This window comes from Acomys russatus, chromosome 23, assembly GCF_903995435.1.
Source record: "Acomys russatus chromosome 23, mAcoRus1.1, whole genome shotgun sequence".
NCBI lineage: Eukaryota > Metazoa > Chordata > Mammalia > Rodentia > Muridae > Acomys > Acomys russatus.
Window position 1 is genome coordinate 36,680,455 of NC_067159.1, and position 27,149 is coordinate 36,707,603.

Consider the following 27,149-nt stretch of genomic DNA (forward strand, 5'->3'; position numbering starts at 1 on the left):
AGCGCGCGCGCCGGCCAGCCTGGGGAATTCCACTTCCTCTCCCGCCCACCAGCATAAGCACTCAGGGGCGGTGCTTCCTGTCCAAGGTCCGCCCAGCAAGAGGGCGCGGGGCGGGGGTTGTTGGTGCCGGCGCATCTCGCGATAACTTGCAGACTTGGGGGCGGGCCCCAAGCCAGGAAGAGAGCACAAAACTGCCCTTAAGTCATTGCAGACCCCGAGCTCCGGTTAGCCGGCCACGAGGTTCTCGCGAGATCCGTCGCCTCCATACCAAGTGAGGAAACTGGGGCCACTGTAGGGAGGGGCGTGGGGCCTCAACCGCGCAGCTGCCGCTTCCATTACCTTCCTCCTAAGGTCTCCTTCCGGTTCTCGATGCTTCTCTGAGTCTAAGGGTTTCCGCCACTCGTCTACCCTCCCCCTCAGCCCATGACCCGCCTCCGTCCCCCGCCCTCCCGGCCCGACCTCCGATCAGTTTAGTAAGAAGGTGCTGTTCCGACAGGGAGACGGCAAGAGGGTGGCGCGTCCACTCGGACTGGACGAGGGAAGCAAACCGCTCCCGTTCAACCCTCGGCTCGCCCTGCGCTCGCGACGGCGGCGTTGGCGGACGGATACGCGGCGGTGAATAGGCGAGAAGAGGGGGGGGAGGGCGGGGGGAGGGGCGGAGCGTGGCAGCTGGCAGTAGTTCCGTCAGAGCGGACATCTTGTAGCTGTGCCGTGCGCGTGAGCCCCGTAGGGCCGGGGAGGCACCAGCTGCCGCGCGGGGAGGAGGCCGAGGCCGCAGCTCGAGGGAGGCCCCGGCCCCTCTGTACGCGTGGGTGTGGACAGCTCGGGAAGGGGTGGGAGAAGGAGGGAGGCCGGCCGGGGCCAGCGCGGCGCCCCGGGCTGTGGGCGGCCCGAGTGGGCAGCCCTCGGGGTTGGGTGGGGTGCGGTGGGAAGGCCGGCGAGGCCGGGGCCCCGCCGAAGGGGGAGGGGGCATGGGCGCGTCCTCGCGCCGGAGCTTCGCGGCCGCCGGGCGCGTGGTGGTGGAGGTGGAGGAGGTGGTGGTGGTGGTGGTGGCTGCTGGGCGCGCGCACGCAGGAGCGCGCTGTGAGGCGGAGAGTTACGGTGGTGTCAGGGGCGACATGGAACAGCTCTAGCTGTGGGGACGGCGGCACACAGAAGTCCCGTCGCCTTCTGCTAGCCCGCCGACCCTCGGAGCAGAAACCGAAAGGAGCCCGGCGTCGGCCCGGAGCCGCCAGCCCTCCCCCCTTCCTCCCTCCCTCCCTACACCCCTGCCTTTCTCTGCCCTAATGACGCCGGCCTAGCGCCGACTAGGCCCCGGCTCCTCCTCTGCCCGGCTCTGGACCCTGCCCCGCACCCACCCCTTTCTCCTCCGCCTCTTCCTCTCCCACCCGGGGCTCTTCCTTTCAAGAGGCCGGGAAGTTAAACTTGTAATCACCTCTCGGCTCTTCCCGTCACCCTCGCCCTCTCCTTTGGGCGAACCGCGGATAGAAGTAGTTGGTGGCTTTTGCCACCCCACCCTGCCCGGATCGCGACGGTTTTCAGGGTTCTGGAGTCAGCAGGGTTTCTCCGAGGCCTTTGCGAGTGGCTGATCTGCTCCATTTTTGCAAAAGGCGCCTGTGTCTGCAAGAGCCGGTGTGAGAAGAGACAAGACTTCCCTGCTGCCGGGATAATCAAGAGTTTTGGCCGGACCTTTGAGTACACATCGAGATAGTGAGGAGCCCGGCGAATAGCACAGACTATGGCGCTGAAACGGATTAATAAGGTAAGTTGTTGGAACTACATGGTACGGACGGGGTCAGGGGAAGAAAGGAAGGCTCGGGTCCGGAGAAAAGCGTGGGGGGTGGGACACAATTCTGAAAAATGCCTTTTCTTTGACCATCACTTGAGTTAGAGAACGTGGGTGTACTTGTTGATGAAACGAGCTTTAAGATAGGAAACAGAATGCTTTTGGCAAGCGAAATGTTAGACATAAGTTTGTCTGACCAGACTCTGCAGTTACGGGTGAGGTAGTGCGGCTTTTAGGCTCCTCCGTTTTCAGCCTAACGAAGATTTAGCCCGGTTTGGGAAGTGGAGTTGTGTAGAGGCCTTCGGGCAGATGTCGGGATGCTGCTTCCTACGCTTGGTTCTTCAGAACTTACTTTAGCAGTATGAGTAAGGCTGTAGACATTCTAAGGAAGAAAGCGCTGAAACATGGGCGGGGGAACATGTTTTGTTCAGAACTTTACTGCTGGTCGGGATGGTATAAACACACCTCAGTTTGTCAAAATGTAGTGATGAAGAGTATTCGGAAGCTTAACCCAATCTGGGCAGTTACACAAGAGTAAGTGAGGTTGGGAGGAGGTAGACTGACACTGGTGCCACTTCCTGTGTTGTGTGGTCGCGGCTTTCACCCGAAGCTGTTTTTCTGAGGCACTGGCAACTGATAAATGCCTTCTGAAGGATCCCTTTGGGAGGGGGTAGGGGTGTTAACACTGCAGGAAGACTGGATGGACAGACTGGTTTTGCTTAGAACCTTTTCGTAAGGAGGCTTGTTTCAGTAGTTGAATATAATGTGATAAGTTGCCGGTGTAAGTTGGAAAGAACTAGGAGCTTTCAGATGTGTTGTGAGTGGAACCACCTCTCCGGTGGTTTAGTCTCATTTTCTTTGCTCTAACTTCTATCTTGCATTTTAAGATGGCGGCTGCTTTAACTGGCTCAGGTTCTTTCCGGCGTCTCCTTTTCTAATAATACAAAACAGTGTTTTCTGTTAAGCATTAACCGTTTTTTGGTTTTGTTTTTTAAAATCAGGTTGTAGGGAGCTCTCAGATCCTCTACCCCCAAGACATAACCTAAATTCAAACTCTCAGTTTGTCTTTGTGTGTGTGTGTGTGTGTGTGGTGTATTTGGTTCTTGCACAATCGAGAGGGTGGAGTATTTACAGCTAACTTGAAAAAAATGTGGAATAAACTCAGTCCTAATAGAAAAGACAAAATGGGAAGGTTCGTGTTAGAAACTTTGACTCTAGAACAGGTTTTTTTTTTTTTTTTTAAGTTGCCTGGAAGGAAAGGCAAGGACATGGATTGACATTTGTTTGTAGTTATTTAATGCATATGACTTGTTAAGTTTGATTGGCAAAGCTGTAGTTTAGTGAAAGTAAAAGTCTTATCTGAATATGTTGATGCTGAAACCTTAAATTCCAAGACCATCACTCTGTAATCATCATCATCGTAGTTCTATGCAAAACAGTAACTGAGCAGCTTGTATTCTTGAAGATGTGCAACAGTGAGAGGGAACCCTTAGGATTCAAGGCTTTGGATAACTTTAGAAGATAGCTTTAAAATAACCACCTGGTGTGACAACATACTTAATATGTTCAGTGACCATCAATTCAGCTCCATTACTTTTATGAGTGTAAAACAACATTTTGAAGGAAGGTCTTGGTACTTTTAGGTGATACTCAGTTGTTCTGGCACCATTTTAATGACTTAGAGCCCTAGTGAGGCAGAAATAATTAAGTGTGAACATTTGTAGTAAAAAATACACAGATTAGAGTCATGCTCTAAACAAATTTATCCATTTCTCTAGTCAGTACCAGGGATTTTTCTAGATACTAGAGTGACAGAAAACAGATATTTAAGTTTAAATAATTATGTATTGATACTTAATAATGTAAAAGTTCTATATCAGGAAACTATATGCCAAATGGCTGGTTGAACCTATATAAATATCCTAGTGAATCTGTTGATTATCTCCCCCCACCCCCACCCCCATTGTTAGAATCATGAGGCTAGTTTTAAAAAATGACACCCAGATAGAGCCATAGTTTATGAAAGTTCAGGAAAAGGATGCCTTTTTCTTAAAGCATCATTTCTCTAAAAATAAGGGGACAATTAGCCATGGCCATGAGGTTTTTTTTTTTTTTAATTCCCTACTTTGAATTCTTCTGGTTTCCCTAAACAAGTATTAACATGTTTACATCCGCTACAAACATGCCTGTAGTTCTCATTAATATTTTATTAAAATGTGTAGACCACTGTAAGCTTTAGTGATAAATTAGTATAAGTTATTGTTAAGGTTTTTGTTTTTTCGAGACAGGGTTTTTCTGTGTAGCTTTGGCTGTCCTGTACTCACTTTGAAAACCAGACTGGCCTGGAACTCAGAGATCCGCCTGCTTCTGCCTCTCCAAGTGCTGGGTCACAGGTGTGCACCACCACTCCCAGCTTTTTTTATTTTTGACTTTTAAAATCTTTCATAAAGATAATTTTTAAAAATTTTTGTGTGTGTGTGTTTGCTTTACTGTTTGCTATTTGGACTAAATTGTAATGTGGTACTGTTATTAAATGGACATTTTAGAAACTGAATTCAAAGTATTTGCAATATTTCATAACTCTTTCAAACAATTTCTAATTTTCTTAAAACAAATGTGGAAAAGTGGGTACAGTTGACAGCTTCACTTTCAAGAAAAAACAAAACTCGCCCAGGGGTTTATGATGTAGCAGAGTTGGGGCTAGAACCCAGGCCTTCTATCTAATTCTACATTGTTCTGGTAACCATTTTTCAGGTTTCTGTAATAGCTAAGACCTAGCATAGGAGCTCTAGTGTGTAGTGGGCCTCAAGACAGCCATGTGAGATACTCCATTTTATGGATGAAGCAACAGACCCACAAGTTGACTTTTGACTTGTTCAGGCACACAACTAGAATAGGTTTCTAAACTGTCTTTTGGACCATTTAAATTCCTATTAAATGAATGTGGTTTTGTTTTGTTTTGTTTTTGCTGAGATATGCTGTCTTCTACCTCATATAAATAGTGAGGATTTAGGCTGGGTTTTATGTTACAACTAATTTGTAAATTTAAGGCTAGAATGTAATATATTTAATTCTTGGCTAGTTTATGGCTAGAAACTGCTGTGTTAAGTGCTAGACTCTTAAAATAGTGCTTCAAGTTTTGTAGGCTAATAGGCTTGTCCTGTGCTGGGGATTTTGGTTTTTTGTTTTATGTTTGGTTGGTGTTTTTGTTTTTGTTTTGTTTTGTTTTGTTTTTGAGACAGGGCTTCTCTGTGTAGTCTTGGCTGACCTGGACTCATTTTGTTGTAGACCAGGTGGCCTCGAACTCACAGCGATCCGCCTGCCTCTGCCTCCCGAATGTTGGGATTAAAGGGGTACGCCACCACCGCCCAGCTGGTTGGTTGGTTTTTCAAGACAGGCTTTCTCTCATTGTAGACCAGGCTGACCTCGAACTCCTGCCTCTGGGATTAAAAGCAGCCGCCACCACGCTTGTTTTTAGTTTTTTGTTTTGTTTTGTTTTTTTAATCTCTAAGGCTGATTTATATTGTAAAAAAATACTTAGGTGAGTGGGGGAATCCTGGTCATCCAGTGTCTCAGGGTTAGGGTTGAATTTGATAAACGCAGTTGTGACACACTATCCTTGTCTTTCATCATCTGCTTATCTGCTGTGTTAAACCCAGTGTATGCACAGAAAGGTTAAGTTGGATACCCCAAAGCAACTTGTATAACTACGGTGACAAACTTTACATTTTGCTTCCAAGGTTTGAGCACCTCCTAAATCAATTCCTGATTCTCAAATTTTCTTTATGGGGCTCTTGGCCGGGGTGGGGGGTTCTATTGATTGAGAGGGGGTTCGAATTAAATTTTGAGGCAGTGTGTCACACAAAGGCTAGCTTGGAGCATCCTGACTGCTCAATAATGACGATTACAGGACTGGGCTTGTTGCCCACTTCGTGATTGTGCTTTTATTTATTTATCTATTTGTTCAGTTTATTTTTGCAGGGTTTTCTTTTTGTTTGGTTGGTTTTTTGTTTTGTTGTTGGGTTTTTTTGTTGTTGTTTTTTGTTTGTTTCTTGTTTTTTGTTTTGAGGTGGGGATTGACTGTATTAGCCTCGAACTTAGAGCCATCCTCCCTCTCTGCCTCCCATCTGGGATTACAGTTGTCTGCCACCAAACCCAGGTGCATTGTGAGCCTTAATAGAAATTTCTTCTATTGCTGTATATAAGAGCTATTTTTCAGGTAGGTTTTGACATTATTACATTATTATTTTGGAAGATTCTGGCTTTTTATGAATACAACACTGTGAGGTCTTATAAATCATTTCTAGAAATACATTATTTTGAAATGTTCATTGGGGAGTCTGAACTTGCTAATTAGCTTGGGGTTAGTTTCATGGGTATTTCATTGGGGTTGTAATTGATACAACCCCATATCAGTCATGAGAATTTGTACTTTGGTGGGAAAAGTCATTACACACATTTGTATATTTGTCACTTTGTGCTACTTATTTTCAAAGGTTTGTCAAGCTCCTTTGCTATTCTGTATTGTAATAAGGGTATTATAAGCTTCCTACATGGCAGTGATCTTAATTCGAAATTCACTAGTGTTAATGAGTGGACTAAATATCTTAGTGTATGGCCAATTTGTTCAATACTGTTGTATTCTTAAAACTCCTCTGGCAGCTAAGGTAATATATACCTATAGTCTACACTCTGGAGACTAAGGTATGGCAATATAAATTGGAGGTCATCCTGGGAATGTAGCTATATACACTGTCTCAACACAAAACAACAGATTATCCTCAGGCCTGTTCATGTGAGGGAAGGAAGGGCAAAAGTTTGTATTTTACACCTTGTTTGGACATGATATTTATCATCTAGGCACCTTATTTTGAGCTTTCTCAATTGTGATTTAGTATTTCTTGATTAGATGTTTCAGGATGGAAATATTCATTTACATTAATCCTAACCAGTGCTGCTAAGTTTCCTATCTGTGAAATGCCTGATTTGCTTTCATGGATTAAAAGCTTTCTTTTCTTTCTTTTCCAAAACTGCTTACACAAAGATTTTTCTGAGAATAGGGCCTTAGTAGGGCTACATTTGGTTGTCACCAGGCCTAGATTCGAGGAATCTTACGTGACTCACCTTCAAGGGTGATCTAAAGAAAGAAGACTGTAGTATTATTCACTCAGGCCATTCTTAGTGCCTTGTCTAATAAACAAGCATACTCGTCTCACCTATAATTAGAACTAAACAGGAAGCTAATGCCTTGTCAGTGATGTAAGGCAGGGTAGTGCACAAGACATATCTTTTAATCCTTCGGATAAAAAGAAACTAAGGTTTCCACAGGAAAGGTTACAAACAAACTGATTTTAAAGGGGCATAAATTTTGTTGTGGTTTGAGTTTTGGCTTTTTGAAATGAAATATAGTATTTTCTGGGCTTGCTCAGACTTTATCCTCCTGCCTGGACTACGCTAGCTAAATGGCAATTCCGTTTGATTGTTAATGTCTACACTTCTGTCAAGTGTGTTCACATAATTTTTTGCCAGGTATCTTCTGGAAATAATTGCTAGTAACCACACATTTCTGAGAAGCTTTTTTATTTGACATTTTAATTAACTTATGTAAGAAAGTCTTTAAAATTGCAGCAATTGTATTGTTGTAATGGACAGCTAAGGGTGATATATAATCTCAAAACACTTTTTGGAGGTTTCTTTAATTCCTGCTACCTGCCTTTATTTTATCTCAGAAGTAGTGTTAAGATAGGTGTGCAGCAAGGGCTGTCTCTGAAAAAGTGGACTCCTAAGTAAAATACAGGAAGTTAACTTTTAAAAAAACAATAAAGATTCTTAAAGTCTTATTACCTACTATTAGTTATGTGCTAAAATACAAGGTTGGTGTCAGATTGGAACTGATACTAGAACATGGTAGCGTAGTAGTAATATACTATATATAGGGGGTATAATCCATGGCTTGGCCTTGCCCCTGTATTGAATTAAAATTTGACAGGCCTCTCAGATTGTAACAGAAATCTACAAAGTTGAACAGGTTTATGGAGTTAGGCCTTAATGGCAGGGTTACTAGTAGAGTTTTCCCTTTCATAAACACTCCTTCTGGCTGTGCTGATGACATACAAGTAATGTTTGTCATGGGTCTGAGATAAATTGTGATAGAGACATGGAATCTTCTTGCGGCTTATCTAATGTAGTGTACAGCTTTATTATTCACAGTTATTACATTTCAATTTACTAAGCATTCTGGATGCACAGATGAGATAATTTTGTATTTTTTCCACCATGATTACTTTAAGTCTTTGTTTTCAATATTTTGGTCAGCCATTTTTGTAGTCTTTGGTTACTTTACTGCTACTACAGCCCATCACTAAGATACCAAGACAGTAGAGGTACAAACATGCAAAACAAAACAAAAAACCTATAGTATTATGTTTAGGTGTAGGTCTTGCTGGCAGCCATTTCATATTTTCAACTATGAAGAATCAAAGAGATCCTCTATTTTATGATGATGATTGGAGTAAAGATCCCCTTAAACTCTGTGGGCTTTCTCTTAGAAATACCTCAGAATAAAAATTTGGGGCCTGGGGAGATGGCTCTCGGAGTTTGGAGTGATAACTACTCTGGTTTTTCCAAGACAGGGTTTCTCTGTGTAGCCTTGGCTGTCCTACACTAACTTTGTGGGCCAGGTTGTCTTCAAACTCACAGTGATCTGCCTGGGTCTGCCTCCTGAGTGCTGGGATTAAAGGCGTACACCACCATGCCCAGCAAATATTTATTTTAATTTATATGAATAATCTGTCTTCACACATCAGTTCCCATTACAGATGGTTGAGAGCTACCATGTGATTGCTGGGAATTGAACTCAGGACCTCTGGAAGAGCAGCCAGTACTGTTACCCACTGAGCCGCCTCTCCAGCATGCGCTGGCTACTCTTTAGAAGACCAGGATTCAGCTCCAGGGTATCTAACTTCCTCTTCTGGCCTCCTTGGGCAAACACATATGCATGTGAATTTTAGGCAAATACTCAAACACATAAAATAAAAATGATTTTTAAGAATGTAGTGGTTGTGTACTAATTTACTTTACAGTAATCTAGCCACTGATTGTTTTGCTTAGTATATAGATACAAAGTTTTGCTATGCTGCTTACAAAGTCTTCAGGAAATAATAGATCGGGGATGTAGTGTTTATTGCAATCTTAAGTACTTCTGTGAGATTTTTAACCTAATTAGGTGAATTAGACCATGTGAGAGCTTTCAGGATTTTGTTTTTCTTGATTGGAAAAGCCTCCCTGGCTTCTTAAATCTACTTTGTTTCCTCAATTCTAAAATAGGTAATGTCTTTCTTAATATGAATTTTGAGATGAACAAGACTTAAAGCATCATGACACAGCAGGCACATAACATACTCTTTAAGTTTTTCAAGACAGGGTTTCTCTTTGTAACCTGCCTTGGCTGACCTGCACTCACTTTGTAGACCAGACTGGCCTTGAACTCACAGCCATCCACCTGCCTCTGCCTCCTATGTGCTGGCATTAAAGGCGTGTGCCGCTACGCCTGGCTACATAACATACTCTTAACAGACCTCAGCCTAACTTTGTATTGAATATAAAGTAGATTTTAGTGTATGAACTTAATGATTTTCCTTTGACTGGCTTTACTTTAAAATCTTGGATTATTGCTGCAGGGATGTCCTGGTCGTGGAAATTTGGGAAATAAGATATTTAGAACTTATTTAAAAGGGAAATAAGAAAATGACTTAAGTAACAAGAGCCTGAGGTTAAAGAAAATAAAAAGCTGAAAGTATTCCTTTATTCTAAAGGAATGGTAATACTAGCATTTAAAGGCTTACTGGTTCAGAAATAGCATGTAGAAAACCAGTTTTCTTATTCTTCATAAGATTTACCAAGGTAGTACCTTGATGTATAATAGTTAACATTTACAATTTTCTGATCATCTTTATAAGTAAAATCATTTTAAATCGTTGGTTAGATACTTGTTTGGGCCAACAATTATTGAAATGTTTTGTGTGAGTTTTCATGTGTGTACATGCCTGTTAAGAGACCAGAGGTCAACATTTATTCTCTTGTGTCCCCATCATATATTTTGAGACAAGTCTTGGGGGAATTTGGATCTCACTGCTTTTATGTTAGGTGGGCTGACCAGCAAGGTCTGGAAATATTTTCCCTATCTTAAGGCTGTGGTTACTACCAAGCCTAGACGTCAAGGCCTGACTTCAAGATGGTTGGTTTGCAAATGGTCTGCAGTGGTGGCACACGCCTTTAATCCCAGCACTCGGGAGGCAGAGGCAGGTGGGTCACTTTGAGTTCGAGGCCAGCCTGGTCTACAAAGCAAGTCCAGGACAGCCAAGACTACACATAAAAACCCTGTCTTGAAACGCCCCCCCCCCCAAAAAAAAAAAAAAAAAAAGAATACTATGGGCAGGGGCTGGAGAGATGGCTCAGTGGTTAAGAGCACCGCCTGCTCTTCCAAAGGTCCTGAGTTCAATTCCCAGCAACCACATGGTGGTTCACAACCACTTGTAATGTGATCTGATGCCCTCTTCTGGCCTACAGGTGTACATGCAGGCAGAACATTGCGTACATAATAATAAATAAATATTAAAAAAAAAAAAAAAAAAAAGAATAGCATGGGCCAGGCGTGGTGACGCAAGTCTTTAATCCCAGCACTTGGGAGGCAGAGGCAGGTGGATCGCTGTGAGTTCGAGGCCAGCCTGGTCTACAAAGTCTAAGACAGCCAAGGCTACACAGAGAAACCCTGTCTTTAAAAAAGAAGTCTGTTATCTACCTGCTGTGTTGTGTTATAACACTTCTAAGTCTTACTTATCTCTCAAAATTCACACTAAAAAAGATGTTCCTGTTTTAGAATTGAGGAAACAAAATAGAAAATATTAAGTGTAGGTAGGTAGTTTAAAAGATTCCAAACTGATAACATTAGAGAAAGTACATGCTCCTAGCCTTATTTTTAAGTTGCTTTTGCCGTTTGTATTGCATAGGTAAGATGCTTGGATTTTAATTGAATATTTACTTTTTGGGACAGGAGCATAGAGTTTGGAAGTAGTAATACACAAATTTTGTTTTTTACCACCTTGATTAAGTACAGTGAGTATTCCAGTAGTGGTAATGGAGTTTGCCATTACAATTAATGAAAGTTTGTGTTTTCTTGGTATTGACAAGCTATGTCTGTGAGACTTGATGACTTAAGTAAATGCCTTTGGCATAGCTGGTATATATAAAATACAACTGAGTTCTTTGTTTAGACTTGGGCCGCATAATATCTTCTGTATATGTAGTTGTTTCAGAATTTTATGTGTATGATGAAATCTAAGACACTTCTTGTCTCAAACAGTTCCATAACTGAATTGCTTGAGGTAATTAGCATGTTATTTTTACCTAGTATGTGTTATGTATATGCATGTTTGGGCACATGCCACACACAGTGCCTTCCAAGGCCAGAAAAGGGCATTGGGTTCCCTGAATCTGGAGTTAGATAGAGGTAGTTATGAGCTGCCTGGTGGTGGGTGCTGGAACTACTGGGGCACTTTTCTAGCCCCTAGGGTTGGTGGTGGTTGTTGTGTTGTTTTCAATACAAGATTTCAGTAAAACAGTGTTTGTCTTTTGCATTATTGTATGAGGTTAAGTATTACTTAATTGATGCTTGCATTTGAGGATCTATTGCTTCCCGCTTTGTTCTTTTAAAGTCATTTTCAGGGTACACAATCCCTTCATCAAGAGTATATGTCAACCAATCATAATGTCTATAAAGAGTCAATATCTGATTCTTAGGCTGTCTTCCCCAACCTAGACTTTTCATATTATTAACTGAATTGGGTGGCTCTATCTACCTGCGTGCTTCGTTTCTTCTCTTTTAGGTTTTGGGGGGAGGGGCTGTTGGTTTTTCAAGACAGGGTTTCCTCAGTGTCCTAGACACACTTGTAGACCAGGCTGGCCTCGAGCTCACAGTGATCCACCTGTCTCTGCCTCCCATGTGCTGGGATTAAAGGTGTGTGCCACCATGTCCGGCTTTTTTTTTTTTTTAAGTTTTATTTATTTTATGTATATGAGTGCTATCTGCATGTACACCTGTGTGCCAGAAGAGGACATCTGATGCTAGTGTAGATAGTTGTGAGCCATCATATTGTTGCCAGGAATTGAACTCAGGACCTCTGGAAGAGCAGACATGCTCTTAACTGCTGAGCCATCTCTCCAACCGTTCATTTCTTAAATCAAAAATCTTCTTAGCATTAACTTTCCATATCAAGTCTAGTCTATAAAAATCTTATTGTTGAATTAATTATCCATTCATTCATGAACCAGGTCTTGATACAGAGTGGTGCTTGCTTTCGACTTCCAGTGATTTTTTTTTTCTTGCTTTAACCTTCTTAATACTGAGATCACAGATGCCACCACACCCAACTGTTGCTTATTAGTATTTTTACAATACATTTATTAAACAGCAAATTAGAGACATATTAATGGCATTATTAAAAATCTATATTTCAAACTTTTTAAAAGCTACATTCCCCTTTTAAAAAGAAAAGATTTGTTGACTTATATATGAGTGGTCTTACTTGAATGTACACCTACATGCTAGAAGAAGGCATCATACCATACATTAAAGATGGTTGTGAGCCACCATATGGTTGCTGGGAATTGAGCTCAGAACCTCTGGAAGAGCAAACTGGGCTGAACAGAGCTGAGCCAATCTCTTTAGCCCCCTATAACTTAATTTTTTTTAATGGACTCAACAACTGTAGTCGTGGCTGTTCAGGATCCTGAGGTGGAGGATTAGTTGAACTCATGAGAAGACCAATCTGGGTAATAGAGGAAAGAAAGGCTTTTGATGTTGTTGCTTTTTCAAAACACAATATAAGAACAGTTCATTAGTTAGCAGATGGAGGCTGGAGATGCTCAGTGGTTAAGAGTACTCACTGCTCTTGCATAAGAATTGTTTGCTATCCAGTATCCATATGGTGGCTCACAAACTCAGGTCTTGTGTGTTTACATAGAGCGTACATGTACATAAACATTTTTCTATACCAATTGAGTGACAGTTTTAAAGATTTCCAATGGACTGAATCTATGTCAGAATGGAACTTTGTGTCTTTTACACATAAGCTCTTGAAACACTAGGGCAATAAAGAGTGTTGATTGTGGATTTTTGGTGGGATATTTTGTGTTTTTCCCAGCATTAGGACAGAGAAAACATTTTCATACTGCATTGTTCTGTATATGCTTTTCTTTTATTATTGTAAATTTTTGACAATCACTGTGGTTTTAAGGTGTGTGTGTGCCCTTACAGACCAGAAGAGGTTGTCAGGTGCTGGAGCTGAACCTGGGTCCTCTATAAGAGTAGATAATAGGTTCCATTCCCAACCCCCATATGAGGTGTCTCACAACAACCTGTACCTGCAATTCCAGAAGGTCTGATGACCTCTGTCTTCTGTGGAAACCTAGGTGAACATAGTACGCATAAACTCATGTAGGCATACATATATGCACAGAAATAACATCAGGTATTTCATACTCTACTGAATAGTCTCAGAAAAGTCTTGTGTTTGGAATGAGATTATAGCCCATGGTAAATGCTTAAAAGAGTTTTTGCCTTGCTGTGTTGAGGCAGTTGTAGGTTCTGTGTCCAGGACTTGTTTTCATCCATCTAATACAAGCTGGCATTAATGTATTTGTAAAGTTCTCATTTTGCTGATGTGTTTGACATATCAGCCATTAGTTTTTCATACAATCACAAAAATCTTTAACAGTTAAAGAGAAATAATGGAACCACTAGTAGTATGAAAAGAGATGAAATTGTACCATCATGCCATCTAAGAGCGTTGACTCTTACCTTAAGCCATACACCCACTCCTGGTTTACACATCTCATTTCTAGTTTCTTAGTCTGAAGGCTATTGCCATAGCATGCCCGGTTGGTACATACCACACAGCAGAAACAGCAAATGCTATTTCTGTTCATAAAGATTGGAGGATAAGCTTGGCTAATACTCTCAAAAAAGAGGTGTTTGTCTGAAAAGGACCAGGAAATGAGACTTGCTAATCTTAGAGTTAATCATATGTTTGAGAATGCTGTTTACTGCATATGCTTTTTATTTAATAGATGGAACCAGTGTATCTGGAAATACATTAATAAAAACTGCATTTTTACTAGCTTCTTGAATTTGTTACTATACATTGAGGTTCTTTTGTATGCTCTTAAGAGCTGTGAAATTCTGTGTGTTCTTTGACCAAGGTAGTTGTTTTTCAGGGATTTAAATTAAAAGCTTCTCTTCCATTCTCTATTATTGAGGGAAGTGGGCTTATTCAGAATATTCTGTGCTTTGTCATTTGCTTAGTAAAGTCATTGAGAGTTATTATGTTCAATTAAATGAATTGATGTCATATGTTGATATTGGCCACAGGGTCCTTTGTTGTGTCTTTTAAGAATCAGTAATTAAACAAAACATGTTACACTTATGATTGGGCTACTTGCAAGGAAAAGAGGGCAGGATAACTAGGCTAATGTTGGAAGATTGAGCCCAAAACAGGCAGAATTGCTTTGGCTTTGGAAATGTAGCTAGTTGGTTTGGTTTTTGTTATTTGCTTTTTAATGACTGCTAATATACTTCGGCATGATACCTATAAAGAACTTACAGCTACACCTGCATTTGTCCGGGCTAAGGTATTGAAGGGAGGTGGGTCGTAACATTAGAGTGAGTCTATCTACTTGATAACTAACCCTGGTAAGGTAAAACCGATACCATCATCAAATCTGTATCTTTTTTCCTGTAAGTCTAATAAAGGAAACTACTTTTATACAAAGTATTACGTACTTGATTACATACATCGTAGGCTATTGAAGGGTTAGGCACGTGCGTGCATGTTTTGGGGGCACATTCTGTGTGTGTGTGTGTACGTGTGTACAGTATTCTGTTTAAATGTGTGCCTGCATGACAGAAGCGGGCACCAGACCTCATAGATGGTTGTCACCCACCATGTGGTTGCTGGGAATTGAACTCAGGACCTTTGGAGGAACAGACAGGGCTCTTTAACCCCTGAGCCATCTCTCCAGCCCCCTGAAGGTGCGTTCTTAATGAAATTGTGAAAATTGCATCTTTCTACTTAGAAAAGTTGGGTCTTCCAAATACTTTTTAAAATAGCTAAAAATGAGCAGCTTACATTAATCAGGAAATTTAAATATGGAAGGGCATTTAGCTCTACAAGAGGTGTTTCACATGGAAAATAGTGAGACTTTTAGGGGAGAAAAAATTTAAGACAAGAATAAAGGGACCAGTTGAGATGGTCTAAATAGTTTTTCAAATGACACTCATACACTAGCCAAGATGATTATTTCAGCATGTGTCTGTTAAACATACCTAGCATATTTCAGGAGTGGATTTAAGCTTACTTAAAAGTTTATTTCTCTCCTACTGGGATGTATTGTTTTACCATGGTTTTGTGTCCCTTGAAATGGAATAAGAAAGTTTATTTAGGCCGGGCAGTGGTGGCGCACGCCTTTAATCCCAGCACTCGGGAGGCAGAGGCAGGCGGATCGCTGTGAGTTCGAGGCCAGCCTGATCTACAAAGTGAGTCCAGGACAGCCAAGGCTACACAGAGAAACCCTGTCTCAAAAACCAAAAAAGAAAAAAGAAAAAAAAAAAGTTTATTTAACTGCATATCTTTTCTTAAATTTAGATTACATAACCTACCATTTTCTGTCTTGGTTTAGGAACTTAGTGATTTGGCCCGTGACCCTCCAGCACAATGTTCTGCAGGTCCAGTTGGAGATGACAGTAAGTAACTTAGTTTCTTTGTAATGACTAACTTCAGAAGATTGTGTTTTTTGGATAATGAGGCTTTTTTGTTCTCCCTCCTTCCCTTTCTAGTGTTTCACTGGCAAGCCACAATTATGGGACCTGTAAGTATTCTTTTTTTCAACTTTCCTTTTCATTGAAAATCCAGCATTCTCTTTATTACAGTTTTAGTCTTTTGGCCTTAATGTATAGTTAATGGTATTTTTGTTGTTGTTTGGGGTTTTGTTGTGGTGGTGGTTGTTTATTTGGTTTTTGGTTTTTTTGAGACAGGGTTTCTCTGTGTAGCCCTATCTGTCCTGAACTTGCTTTATAGACCAGGCTAGCCTCGAACTCACAGGTCTGCATGCCTCTGCCTCCCTAAGTGCTGGGATTACAGGTGTGTGCCACCATGCCTGGCCAGTTAATACTATTTCTGATATGTCACAGTTAACACTGTTCTAAATGTGTATCTCTGATTACACATTTCTGTTCTCTGGGGTACCAACTATGGACCACAGAATCCCTTGTATTGGCTTAGTCCTGGTTTTTGTATGGCAGAGGCAAGCAGTCATTGAGCTTCTCTTGAAGGGAGGGTCCACCATAGGTTGTTCTTCAAAGCATGGGAACTGCCAGGAATAAATCTAGCACAATGGTGTGTTCTTCGGTTAGTTTTTTTAAAAAAATATATATAGACCTAGAAATTTATACAAAATAGGCAGAGCTTGATATTTTGAATATATCAAAATTTATCTTGGGTAAACTGCTGGATAATTGAATATTCAGAATTTTGGATTACTATCTAAGTTTCAGCGAATTAGTCTGCTTAAAAACATCCTTGAGTAAAATTGTATCTTGCAGTTGGGCGTGGTGGCGTATGCCTTTAATCCCAGCACTCGGGAGGCAGAGGCAGGTGGATCACTGTGAGTTCAGGCCAGCCTGGTCTACAAAGTGAGTTCAGGATAGCCAAGGCTACACAGAGAAACCCTGTCTCAAAAAAAACAAGAAAAAAAAAACAACCAAAGATTGTATCTTGCACATTTAACCTTTAATGGTTTTTTTTTTTTTTAATTTAGAGGGTATTTTAGAATTTCAAGTTACATGTATATCTTATCAAATTTTGAGGGTGCAGCAGTAATGTAAATGTAAATAATATGCTAGATAGGGAAACATTAGCCATTGGGTATCTAATACAATTATAAAAGAAAAAATGTTTTTGGAAGAGTTCCCCTAGTAGATGGGTTAGATCAACAAGCACTTAACCAGGTTTAACTTCTGTTTGTTTGCTTGTTTGTTAAGGTTACCAACTTATTTGGGGTATGCTTTGTTTAAATAATCCACAGCTACGGTGTTCTCATTTTCATCTGTCCTCCTACCTCAAGACTCTGAAAGCTAGAATTAGTAGGCATGAGTCACCATACCTGGTTTTAATAACCTTACTCATTTTCTAACCTGCTATGTGTTGAGGAGTAAGTGTGGGTAAACAGTAGCCTGAGACATGTTAGAATAAAGTAAGATAGTCCAGTAAATAATAAAAGGCTAGTAGGAGACATTCATGACAGGGATGATGGGAGTTCAAGAGTACTTGTAAAATGTTAGAAAAGTAGACTAAAGAAATGTTGGGAACATCGGCTGGTATTGCAATTAGAATAATAATTGGTTTATCTTAACTGCCAAGGCCACGGGACTTTATTTTTGGTCTTTTGTATAGGCATAAGGTTATTGGGTAATTGAAATCTAATTTCTGTGGCCCCCACCGCCACCCATATCTGGTTCGGTCCTTGTTCTGAGAATCTTCTATCTCAGTGTTTTATAAACACTGCTTCCCAGTTGTCCCCTGATAGGCCAATAAAACAGTTCTCAGCAAATTGCTGAGCAGGGAGAAAATAGGGCTAGACTTCTGCCAGCCAGGGGAGGAGGAGTTAGATGAAGAAGGGGATTCAGCCTCTGAAGAGGTCTGGGAGGCATCAAGGAGCTGAACAGAAAGTTACAAAGTACAAGTACGCTGGGAGGAAACAAAGTTAGTTTAGAGAGCCAAGAATAGAGAGGTAACTGCTCAGTCTCAATTATTTATGTCTTAGCCACATGAAGAGAGAAACAGAGAAACAAACAATTACATAAAAATAACCCTAACATTTTTGACACCCCACTTTGGGTGCCAAAATGTTGTAGAATGATTTATATGTATTAATAGAGGAAATTATTGTGGCAGTAGCTTCCCAATGACTGACACAGAGAGACTTACTTATTTTTAGACTATGTTGAGCAGATTCTGAGCTAGTCTAATTCTAGTGCCTTGAAAACCCAAATAAAAACCAATCATTCACCAACCTGATGGCTCCCAGGGTGGCTTCTGTTCATTAGTTTGTTCCTATAGCCTGTAGTCATCACCATCTTGCCTTTTCTCCTGCTGATCTTTCACCTTGGAACCCAAGCCTGAGCACCTAAAACTCAGCCCCCTCTCTTTTACCCAGTCATAGGCTTTGGCATATTTATTTAGCCAATTAGGGATAATTGGGGAACATTCCTTATCATCACATGGTTACAGGAGATAGTTCAACATTCATAACAGTGCCCATGGCAGGGTGATAACCAGATCTCAAGGCACTGAAATTAGCATTTGAAAACATAGTTGGACCTTTTAAAGTTTTTTACTTAAGTTTCAATAAAGAGAAACTTGAATTTTAGTGAGTTATACTCAAGAAATTCTTCGGAGTCCGTGAAATTTCACGCAAATGTTTGAAGTAGCTCCTATTCTTTCTGGAAGTAATTGGAACCAGAAAGAATTGGTAGAAGGTTGCTAGTTATTGAACTTAAATGTTGGAAAGGGCCGGAGGGGCCTTACACTCCCCTCCGCCCCCCATACAGGGGGAAAAGGTCCAAGCAGTCCTGGGCTCACTTGTTAGACCAGGCAGGCCTTGAACTCATACCGATCCATCTGCCTCTGCCTCCCGCCTGCTGGGATTAAAGGCATACATCACTGCGCCTGGCTTTAAGTATTCTTTAATATGAAATGTAATCAGCAGCAAATTTTGGGAACAATAACTTCTGCCTTAATCTGTGGTATAACTGTAGAAGAATGATGAATTGTCAGTAATGGACTGAGTATGATCAGCTATAAAGAGGGAAGTCAGATAAAATCAGTTTTTAAGGATTATTGTTCGAACTTTATCATCCTTAAATCTTCATATTAGCGTGGTTAAATATTTATGATCACATTGTGGTGAACAAAGAAAAGGACACTGGTAATTAGAAATTGACTTTCAAGAGTAGAATAGATGATACATTGTGTTAAGTTTTGAAGAGAAGTTTTCATGATTTTATGCAAGAATTTTGTGGTGCCAAATGAAAAGTAAATTTTGTCAAATATTTCTGCCTCTAGAGGTACCTTTAATAGTGCTTAAAATAGATATAGTTATATAGCCTTTGTTAGAAATACTTCTATGTATATATAATGCTTTGCTTTTTAAATTTATAGCTGAATGTATTTTTCCTAAAATTGTGTGTGTGCATGCGCACGCTTGTTAAGAAATGTGAATGGAAGTCACAGACATTCTGAACATTGAAGTCAGTTCTTTCCTGACACCTTTTACATGGGCTCTAAGGATTAAACTCAGGTTACCAGGCTTGTGGGGCAAGTGCCGTTACTGGTTTAGCCATCTCATTAGTCCCCTTTTCATTTTGAGATTTGGATTTGGGACTCCAGATTTCTGGGGTTTATATCATTTCCCCCTCAGAATTCTTAGGTAATGTGTAAAATTGGATCTCTGTAAATAATTGGGGTTTATTACTTAAACTTCGTTTCTACATTAGTATGAACTGAATTGGGCAGGGTTGGAATTTCAGTTTCTTCATTGAAATGTAGCAAGTAATTTGGTTCATTAAAAAAAGTGGATATTTTTTCTTTTTAAAGAATCATATTGACATATTAAGCCTATTTTTCTCCTCACAGAATGACAGCCCATATCAAGGTGGTGTATTCTTTTTGACAATTCATTTTCCTACAGACTACCCCTTCAAACCACCTAAGGTGAGTATTGTCCCTCCAAAATCTGTTATGGATTATTTTAGAAAAAGAGTGTTCCTAGAACTTGAGGTTTCTGTGTAATCAAGGCTTAAACTTGTATATATTGAATAAAAATAATACATAGGGAATTGACCTGCATTTGTATAGATAATGATTCCTGTTAGACTATTCTGGAACTTTTCCATTAACAGTATGCCATCATACTGACCTATTACTGATTCATAACTTCTAAAAATTAGACACAGGTAGGTAGTCAGTTGCAAGGCTCAAGTATTTCTGTGCTACGATAAGTGGGAACCTAGTAAACTATAGTAAACCAAAATTTACAGTTGCTTAATGCGCTGGGTGCCTGGTTTATAGTGTTAAAGACTAAGTTGCTGGATCCATGACACAACACCTTTGGTCCTGGTGCTCTGTAGCCTAAAGCCGAAGAATGAGTTCAGAGCATATGGTCCTTGGTTTTTCATAACTATTAGCTCAAATTCATGCTGTATGAATAACTAGAAAATAATTGCATTATTAAAATTTATTTTTCTAGCCATCTTGAGTCATGTTAAAAGTGCATTGTAATAGTTCCTTTTGGAATATAGTTTATACTCTTATTTGTTGTATCTGCAGTGAAAATACAATTTGAATATATACCTGTATAATTTTAAGTATCCTAAATGTCCTCTTACAGATTGCCTTTTGATAGTTAAACTGTACTATCAGGGTTAATCTACAGTGACTTTTTCCTGAGGCAGATGCTGACTTTTTCAAATTAGCCTTTATTTAAAATAATTGGTTTTGTTTAAATTTTCATACATCTATGTAGATATAAAAATATATAATGCACTTTGATCACATCCTCCCTCTCTTTATAGATCCTCTCATCACCAATAATGAGGCGTTGTAATTTAAGCCTTGCTTTTTAAACTCTAGGGTACTTGTTTTATTTGGAAAAGCTATCTAAAGACTGTGTTTGTGGTTTGTTTTTGTAGGTTGCATTTACAACAAGAATTTATCATCCAAATATTAACAGTAATGGCAGCATTTGTCTTGATATTCTAAGATCACAGTGGTCTCCTGCTTTAACTATTTCTAAAGGTAAAATAACAGTTTCAGTGCAATCGTCTTCAGCTACTCTGATTTCCTAACAATTAAGGGGCTTTATTCTTGATTTCTGCTTGGATAAATATTTTTATTGTAACAACATTGTTAATAAAGTTGCATGCAAGGTTGGGAATGTAGCTCACTTGGTATAGAGATCTTGCCTAGCATGTACAAGTCCCACTTTTTTTTCCCTCCCAGTGTTTTATAAACCAGGCGTGGCACATGCCTGAACAATAACAGGTTTAGGAGTAGGGCAGGAGGATCTGAAATCAAGGTCATCCTTGGCTGGATAGAGAATCTGTGGCCAGACTTGGATCTTAAAAACACAAATTAGTGTGTTTGGGGGTTATTTTCATCAGTAAACATAAACTGTAAGGGGATTTTTGTCAGAAGTAAAAATTATGTTGGGAGGGCATTTGCCTAATAAGTTCTTTTCACATAATAGCAAAGGTTATTTTTAGTATGTTCATAGTGCATACAGAAGCCAGAGGTGCCCAACTCTTCTCTGCTTCTGTTTCATTAGGACAGGTTCTGTCATTGGACCAGAAGTTCACAATAGCTCTGTGTCCACCTGTCTCCACTCACCAATGATAGGGTGCAAGCATACACAGCTAGCTGCTTCCCGCGTTTTACGTGAGTGCTGGGGGTTTGAGTTCAGGTCTTGATGCTATGTGGCCAGAGCTCTTACCTATTGAGCTATTGCCGTGGTCCTGAGCCTCAGCCCCCAAGTTAGTTTTAATAAACTTGTTCTTTTGATACTAAACTGTTCACTTGTGTGGGGGTTGATAGGCACATGAATGCAGGTTATCCTGGAGTCCAGAAGAGAATGCCAAATCCCCAGGAGCTGCAGTTAACAGGCACTTAAGAGGACAAGAAGAATGGGTGCTGTGAAACCAAAACTGTCCTCTAGAACAGTATGTCCCCCTCTTTGGGCCATCTCTTTAGCCCCTACTAGTTGCCTTTTAGTGAGAATAGAATCATATAGGCAGGCATGATACCAGCATTTATATCTTTAAATCTTTCTACTCCAGCAAACATGTGGTGTAGATTTTCTGTATCTCTTTTTGAACATGTCTTTAGTTAGGTGTTACTTAGCTATGTCTAATAATGAGTCTCTGTAATTAGAAGATTATAATTAGATTCTCTATAATTTGAAGAAGATTGCTATATAAAGTCTGATCTTATAGTTTAAATAGTCTATTAGGCCTAACAAGCTCCTCAGATCTCCAGGGACACCCCAGATGGAAGTAGTTTCTCCTTGTCAGCTTCTGGTTTCTGAATGACAAATAGGCTTTGACATTCCATTCTTCAAATTAAATTCCAGCAATGTTTTCTGGTTTTATTGTTTGTTTTTTTCAAGATGAGGTTTTCTCTGTGTTAGCCTTCGGCTGTCCTGGACTTGCTTTGTAGACCAGGCTGGCCTTGAACTCACAATGATCCACCTGCCTCTGCCTCCCAAGTGCTGGGATTAAAGGGGTGTGCCACCATGCCCAGCTCCAGCAATGTTTTAATGATGATACTCTACCTTTTAGTAATTTACAAGTTCAGGCATTAGTTTAATATTATGTTTGTCATGTTTTAAATGCTAGTAATTAGAATCTTACGGGTATTTGATATAGTAACCATTGTTATTTTCAGGCTCAATGCTGAAGTGTGCAGCATTTTTAAAACTTGGAATAGTTGTTAGTTTTTTTGTTTGTTTAGTTTGTTTGTTTTGTTTTGTTTTTTTTACCAAAATGTTTTATAATGTGTGAGTTTGGTAAGTGCAGAGTGAAATTGGTATGCTCTGTTTACAGGCACCATACCACACAGGCATTTCTCCATATGCTTGTTAAAATGCATTTGAATCTCTAGAGGGATTTTTGTCATGTTTTCCTATTTTTATTCGTTTAAGGGGACTAATTTTTTTAACCTCTGAATTTTTAATTTCTTTTCTAACAGTGTTTCTAGTTTTTCTCCCTGTTGGCATGTACTCGCTTTTTTGAATTGTATTTCTACAAAAGCAGGCTGAGTTGATAGGTGTTCTGTTTCCCTCTTAAAAGTTAACCTGCTTTTTGACAAGTTTTTAAGCAAGTCAGAATTAGAAACTTTGGTGTTTTTCTGAGTTACTGTATTCTACAATTTATGTGCATTCATTTGACTTGACGTTGCGTTTGCTGCTGTTAACATATTTGGCTTATGTGGCAGTCAACGCTGTCTTATGCTGGTTTTGTTTTCCTTCATCCAGTGCTTATTCAAACCACTTCAGTCTTTTAGGTGCAGTATAGTCTTGTGTTGATGTATGCTTAGAGTGTAACTATATTGTGTGATACTTGGCATTTTTAACGTCTATGTGTAGAACAGACCAGAGTAAGAGAGCTGAAGATTACCGAGGACTATAGAAATACTGTCATTTTTACCAGTCTCTTTAGACAGTTATTTTTACTTCCGACTCATGAAAATAAAGCTTTTAGTGAAAAAGCTCTCAAGTTTTTGTGAGAAACCTTTTTTAGTGCAGAACAAAAAATCTTTGGGTTTTTTATTTGCTTTCTTGTTTTGTTTATTTTGTCTGAGTCTTGACCCTTAATTAGTACTAGAGCTTTTATAGTCCCTTAACATGCCAAGAAAATCTTTAAATTCTGATGCCTCTTTCTTACACTGTCTTTGATTTTCTTTATTTCTTCTTTAAAGAACTAAACTTGCAGGACATATTTGACTTCAAAAACTTACATTTGGCCTAACATTACTGACTTTGGTGCCAACAGAGCTTTTATTTCTAATATTCCTTTTTCTCTTTTAGTAGAAACTTGTTTTCTGTAGAACTCTCTTGAGATGATGCAGAGGTAGCTGAGTAAGAAAATTATGATGAGGTCTAGTATACGTTTTTAAGTTTAATATTTGCTTATCAAAACACCTGAAATTGGATGGGTTTCCTTTTTTCTTGTAGTTCTTTTATCCATTTGTTCACTGCTATGTGATCCAAACTCAGATGACCCCCTAGTGCCAGAGATTGCACGGATCTATAAAACAGACAGAGATAAGTAAGTATGCAATTATTTAGTGAATGACTATAAACAGCGGTTTTATTTAATGAGTTGAGCTTATTGTGGCTAAATTTTGTTACAGCACCTTTTTGTGTTTCTGGTAAGTGAGTCACTAAAACACAATAAGAAAAGCAATAAGGGCCAGCATAATGGTTGAGGCTGGAACATTAGAAGTTTTTAGCTGGTCTGGGCTACTGAATGAGACCATGCCAGTTAAATAAATGATTTTAGCATATATAACAGTAACTAGCTCCTTTGAAATGTTTGTTTTCTAATATGTTAAAACACTTCCTTAATTATTCAGTTTGGGAAAATCCAAGAATATTTTTTAATAGTATTAATGTAAACATTTGATATAAATCTATCAAATATTTGAATTATCTTTATGTTCAGCTTAACCATTTAACTTTCGTACGTTATAATTAATGCTAAGTGTGCTTGTTCAATTAGGTACAATAGGTTAGCAAGAGAGTGGACAGAGAAATACGCTATGTTGTAGGGTAAGAGGATCTGCACTCTATGGTGCACTTATTTATGGTACTGCCAGCACTGAGTGCTGCATGCTTTAAAGCACTGTATAAACTAACCAAAAGTAACAGATATGGCAGTTTTCTGAAAACTATTTAACTGCTTGATCTCTGTTTAGTGTGAAAATACATGCTCAGTCTTCACTACTGCTTGAGATTATTTTTGCATGGCAGAGCAGTTATATAGCTTTAGTAGAAAGTCAAAATGAAAGAGTATCTTTATCCTTTATTAATATTACCATGGTGTTTAAAAAATTTTGTGTCAATACTGTGGAATGTGATGGTTTTATCAGGAAGGTAGTAGTAATATAAAGGAAAACACTTATTTAAACCTCAGCATCCAAACTAAATGTTCATTACTGACTGACAAGCATGCATTTAAGCTTTGTTTTGTGGCTCTTTGTATGCTAAGTGAAATGTTTGTTTTAAAGTGTTGGCTGTTTGAAGAAGGTTTTCTATGCCATAACTCTGAATTGTTAGAGTTTTTAATACGTTGAGCTTTAGAAGAAATAGTTGAACTCTATACACTTGGTTTGAAATGAAACTGGTTTGAGATGAAACTAGTTATATTTTTCCTGTTAAGTTTTCCGCTATTTATTATATACTAATTTCTTAAGGTATTGTCACCTTTTTTGGTTGGGGTAAGTAAAGTAGCCTGTATGGTAGGAATATACTATATGGGATAAATGGTATTTGTTAGTATTGGTGATATTCCTCAATAATAACCTGGCTCTCTGACAAGTTATCTGTTGATCTTTATAACAGAAATGTGGTTGCATTCCTAGAGATGCCATTCTTCAGCAAGCCTCAGTGGAAATTAGCAGCAGTCGCTGCTACTAAACTTTTATTTAAAATAGCAACCACTCAAGCCTACTCCTTGAAAACTACTGGTTTTGTTTTTTTGTTTTTTGTTTTTTTTTTTTTTAATCATCCTTTCCAATGCCTTATTCCTCTGCCTAAGTTTCAAAGGCAGTTTCACTACCCAACTAATTTCTCAATCTAGGTTTCAGATTCAGTTTCTCAGTAACACTGTATGCATAATTCTAGCATTGGCCAAAATTTCTATTGATGTGCAACATATATATTCATACTATTCGGACAGTCAATAGTAAACTGTACAATTGGGGTTATTTTATGTAAAAAAAAAATTTGTCAGAATGTACAACCAGCTTGAAAGTTTGGTAGAATATATACTACCTTATTGATGGTGGGTTAAGGCTCCTAATCTCAGGGCCACTTGTATTTATTAGTTTATTAGGTAACACTTTCATGGCTCTCATTTCCCACACTGCTTTAAATGCTAGTGCTGCTGCTTGGTACCCCTTGTTGACTTTTATTCTATTCATAGCCATTACAGGTGATGTAAGATGAACCCTCAGGTACAATAGAAATATTTTCATTGCCTTACATTAGTATACGGTAATAATATACTACTATAGTATATTATTATACTAGTAATTCTTTGTTTTTTTAAATAGCTTATTTGTTTATTTACAGGTACAACAGAATATCTCGGGAATGGACTCAGAAGTATGCCATGTGATGCTACCTTAAAGTCAGAATAACCTGCATTATAGCTGGAATAAACTTTAAATTACTGTTCCTTTTTTGATTTTCTTATCCGGCTGCTCCCCTATCAGACCTCATCTTTTTTAATTTTATTTTTTGTTTACCTCCCTCCATTCATTCACATGCTCATCTGAGAAGACTTAAGTTCTTCCAGCTTTGGACAATAACTGCTTTTAGAAACTGTAAAGTAGTTACAAGAGAACAGTTGCCCAAGATTCAGAAATTTTTTTAAAAACTGGAGCATGTGTATTATGTGGCCAATGTCTTCACTCTAACTTGGTTATGAGACTAAACCAATCCTCACTGCTCTAACATGCTGAAGAAGCCATCTGAGGGGGAGGGAGATGGATGCTCAGCTATCACATCAAAGGAAGCAGCATTATTCTAGCAGCATCCGTTCTTGTTTCAGCCTTCCACTGTTAGAGATGTGAGGTTACATGATATACTTTATGCTCATAACTGATGTGGCTGGAGAATTGGTACTGAATTATAGCATCAGCAGAACAGAAAAATGTGATGTATTTTATGCATGTCAATAAAGGAATGACCTGTTCTTGTTCTACAGAGAATGGAAATTTGAAGTCAAACACCCTTTGTATTCCAAAATAGGGTCTCAAAACATTTTGTAATTTTCATTTAAATTGTTAGGAGGCTTGGAGCTATTAGTTAATCTATCTTCCAATACTGTTTAATATAGCACTGAATAAATGATGCGAGTTGTCAATGGATGAGTGATCAACTAATAGCTCTCCTAGTAATTGATTTATTTTTCTTCAATAAAGTTGCATAAACCAATGAGTTAGCTGCCTGGATTAATCAGTATGGGAAACAATCCTTTGTAAATGCAAAGCTGTTTTTGTATATACTGTTGGGATTTGCTTCATTGTTTGACATCAAATGATGATGTAAAGTTCAAAAGAGTGAATATATTGCCATGTTCAGTTAAAGTGCACAGTCTGTTACAGGTTGACACATTGCTTGACCTGATTTATGCAGAATTAATAAGCTATTCAAAAGTGTAGCTTTAATATGCTGCACATGATTATGGCAGTCCTAGAGTTCATAAGTGGACTTGGGACTCAGCAGTTTTGAAACGTGTATATGGAGTTCAAGAAAATTATTTTCCAGGTGCATCCCCTTCTAACTAAAATTTTCTTCATCTTGTACACTTAACAGCTGAAAATATATATATATATATATATAACTTGGGAGTAATAATGGGTCAAAATTTACAAAATAAAGTACTGTTTTGGTGTGGGAGTTGTCATGAGGCTGTGCTGAAGTGACTTAGCTGTGGGATATTGACTATCCATTGAGATGGACTTGTTCA

The 27,149-nt window shown here is 39.2% G+C and overlaps 1 protein-coding gene across 3 annotated transcripts; it reads left to right on the forward strand.

Moving 5' to 3' along the window:
- The first annotated feature begins 447 nt into the window (after nucleotides 1-447).
- Nucleotides 448-27,002, forward strand: Ube2d3 (ubiquitin conjugating enzyme E2 D3). 3 transcript variants are annotated; one of them, XM_051165911.1, is made up of 9 exons: nucleotides 448-623; nucleotides 1,611-1,762; nucleotides 15,521-15,584; nucleotides 15,678-15,709; nucleotides 19,534-19,611; nucleotides 20,589-20,694; nucleotides 23,627-23,720; nucleotides 24,174-24,223; nucleotides 25,748-27,002. In XM_051165911.1, the coding sequence occupies exons 2-8, from the start codon at nucleotides 1,739-1,741 to the stop codon at nucleotides 24,220-24,222; spliced, it is 447 nt and encodes a 148-aa protein (XP_051021868.1). In that variant the 5' UTR covers nucleotides 448-623; nucleotides 1,611-1,738; the 3' UTR covers nucleotide 24,223; nucleotides 25,748-27,002. The 3 variants fall into 3 exon arrangements, with proteins under 3 accessions (XP_051021868.1, XP_051021867.1, XP_051021870.1); XM_051165910.1 differs by lacking the exon at nucleotides 448-623 and having other exon boundaries at nucleotides 1,040-1,762; XM_051165913.1 differs by lacking the exons at nucleotides 448-623; nucleotides 24,174-24,223 and having other exon boundaries at nucleotides 1,269-1,762.
- Nucleotides 27,003-27,149: the final 147 nt, after the last annotated feature.

Coding starts and splice junctions, on each gene's coding strand:
- Ube2d3 (XM_051165911.1), top strand. CDS start 1,739: ATGGCGCTGAAACGGATTAATAAG. Junction 15,710..19,533: donor AAGCCACAATTATGGGACCT/GTAAGTATTCTT, acceptor TTCTCCTCACAG/AATGACAGCCCATATCAAGG. Junction 19,612..20,588: donor ACCCCTTCAAACCACCTAAG/GTGAGTATTGTC, acceptor TTGTTTTTGTAG/GTTGCATTTACAACAAGAAT.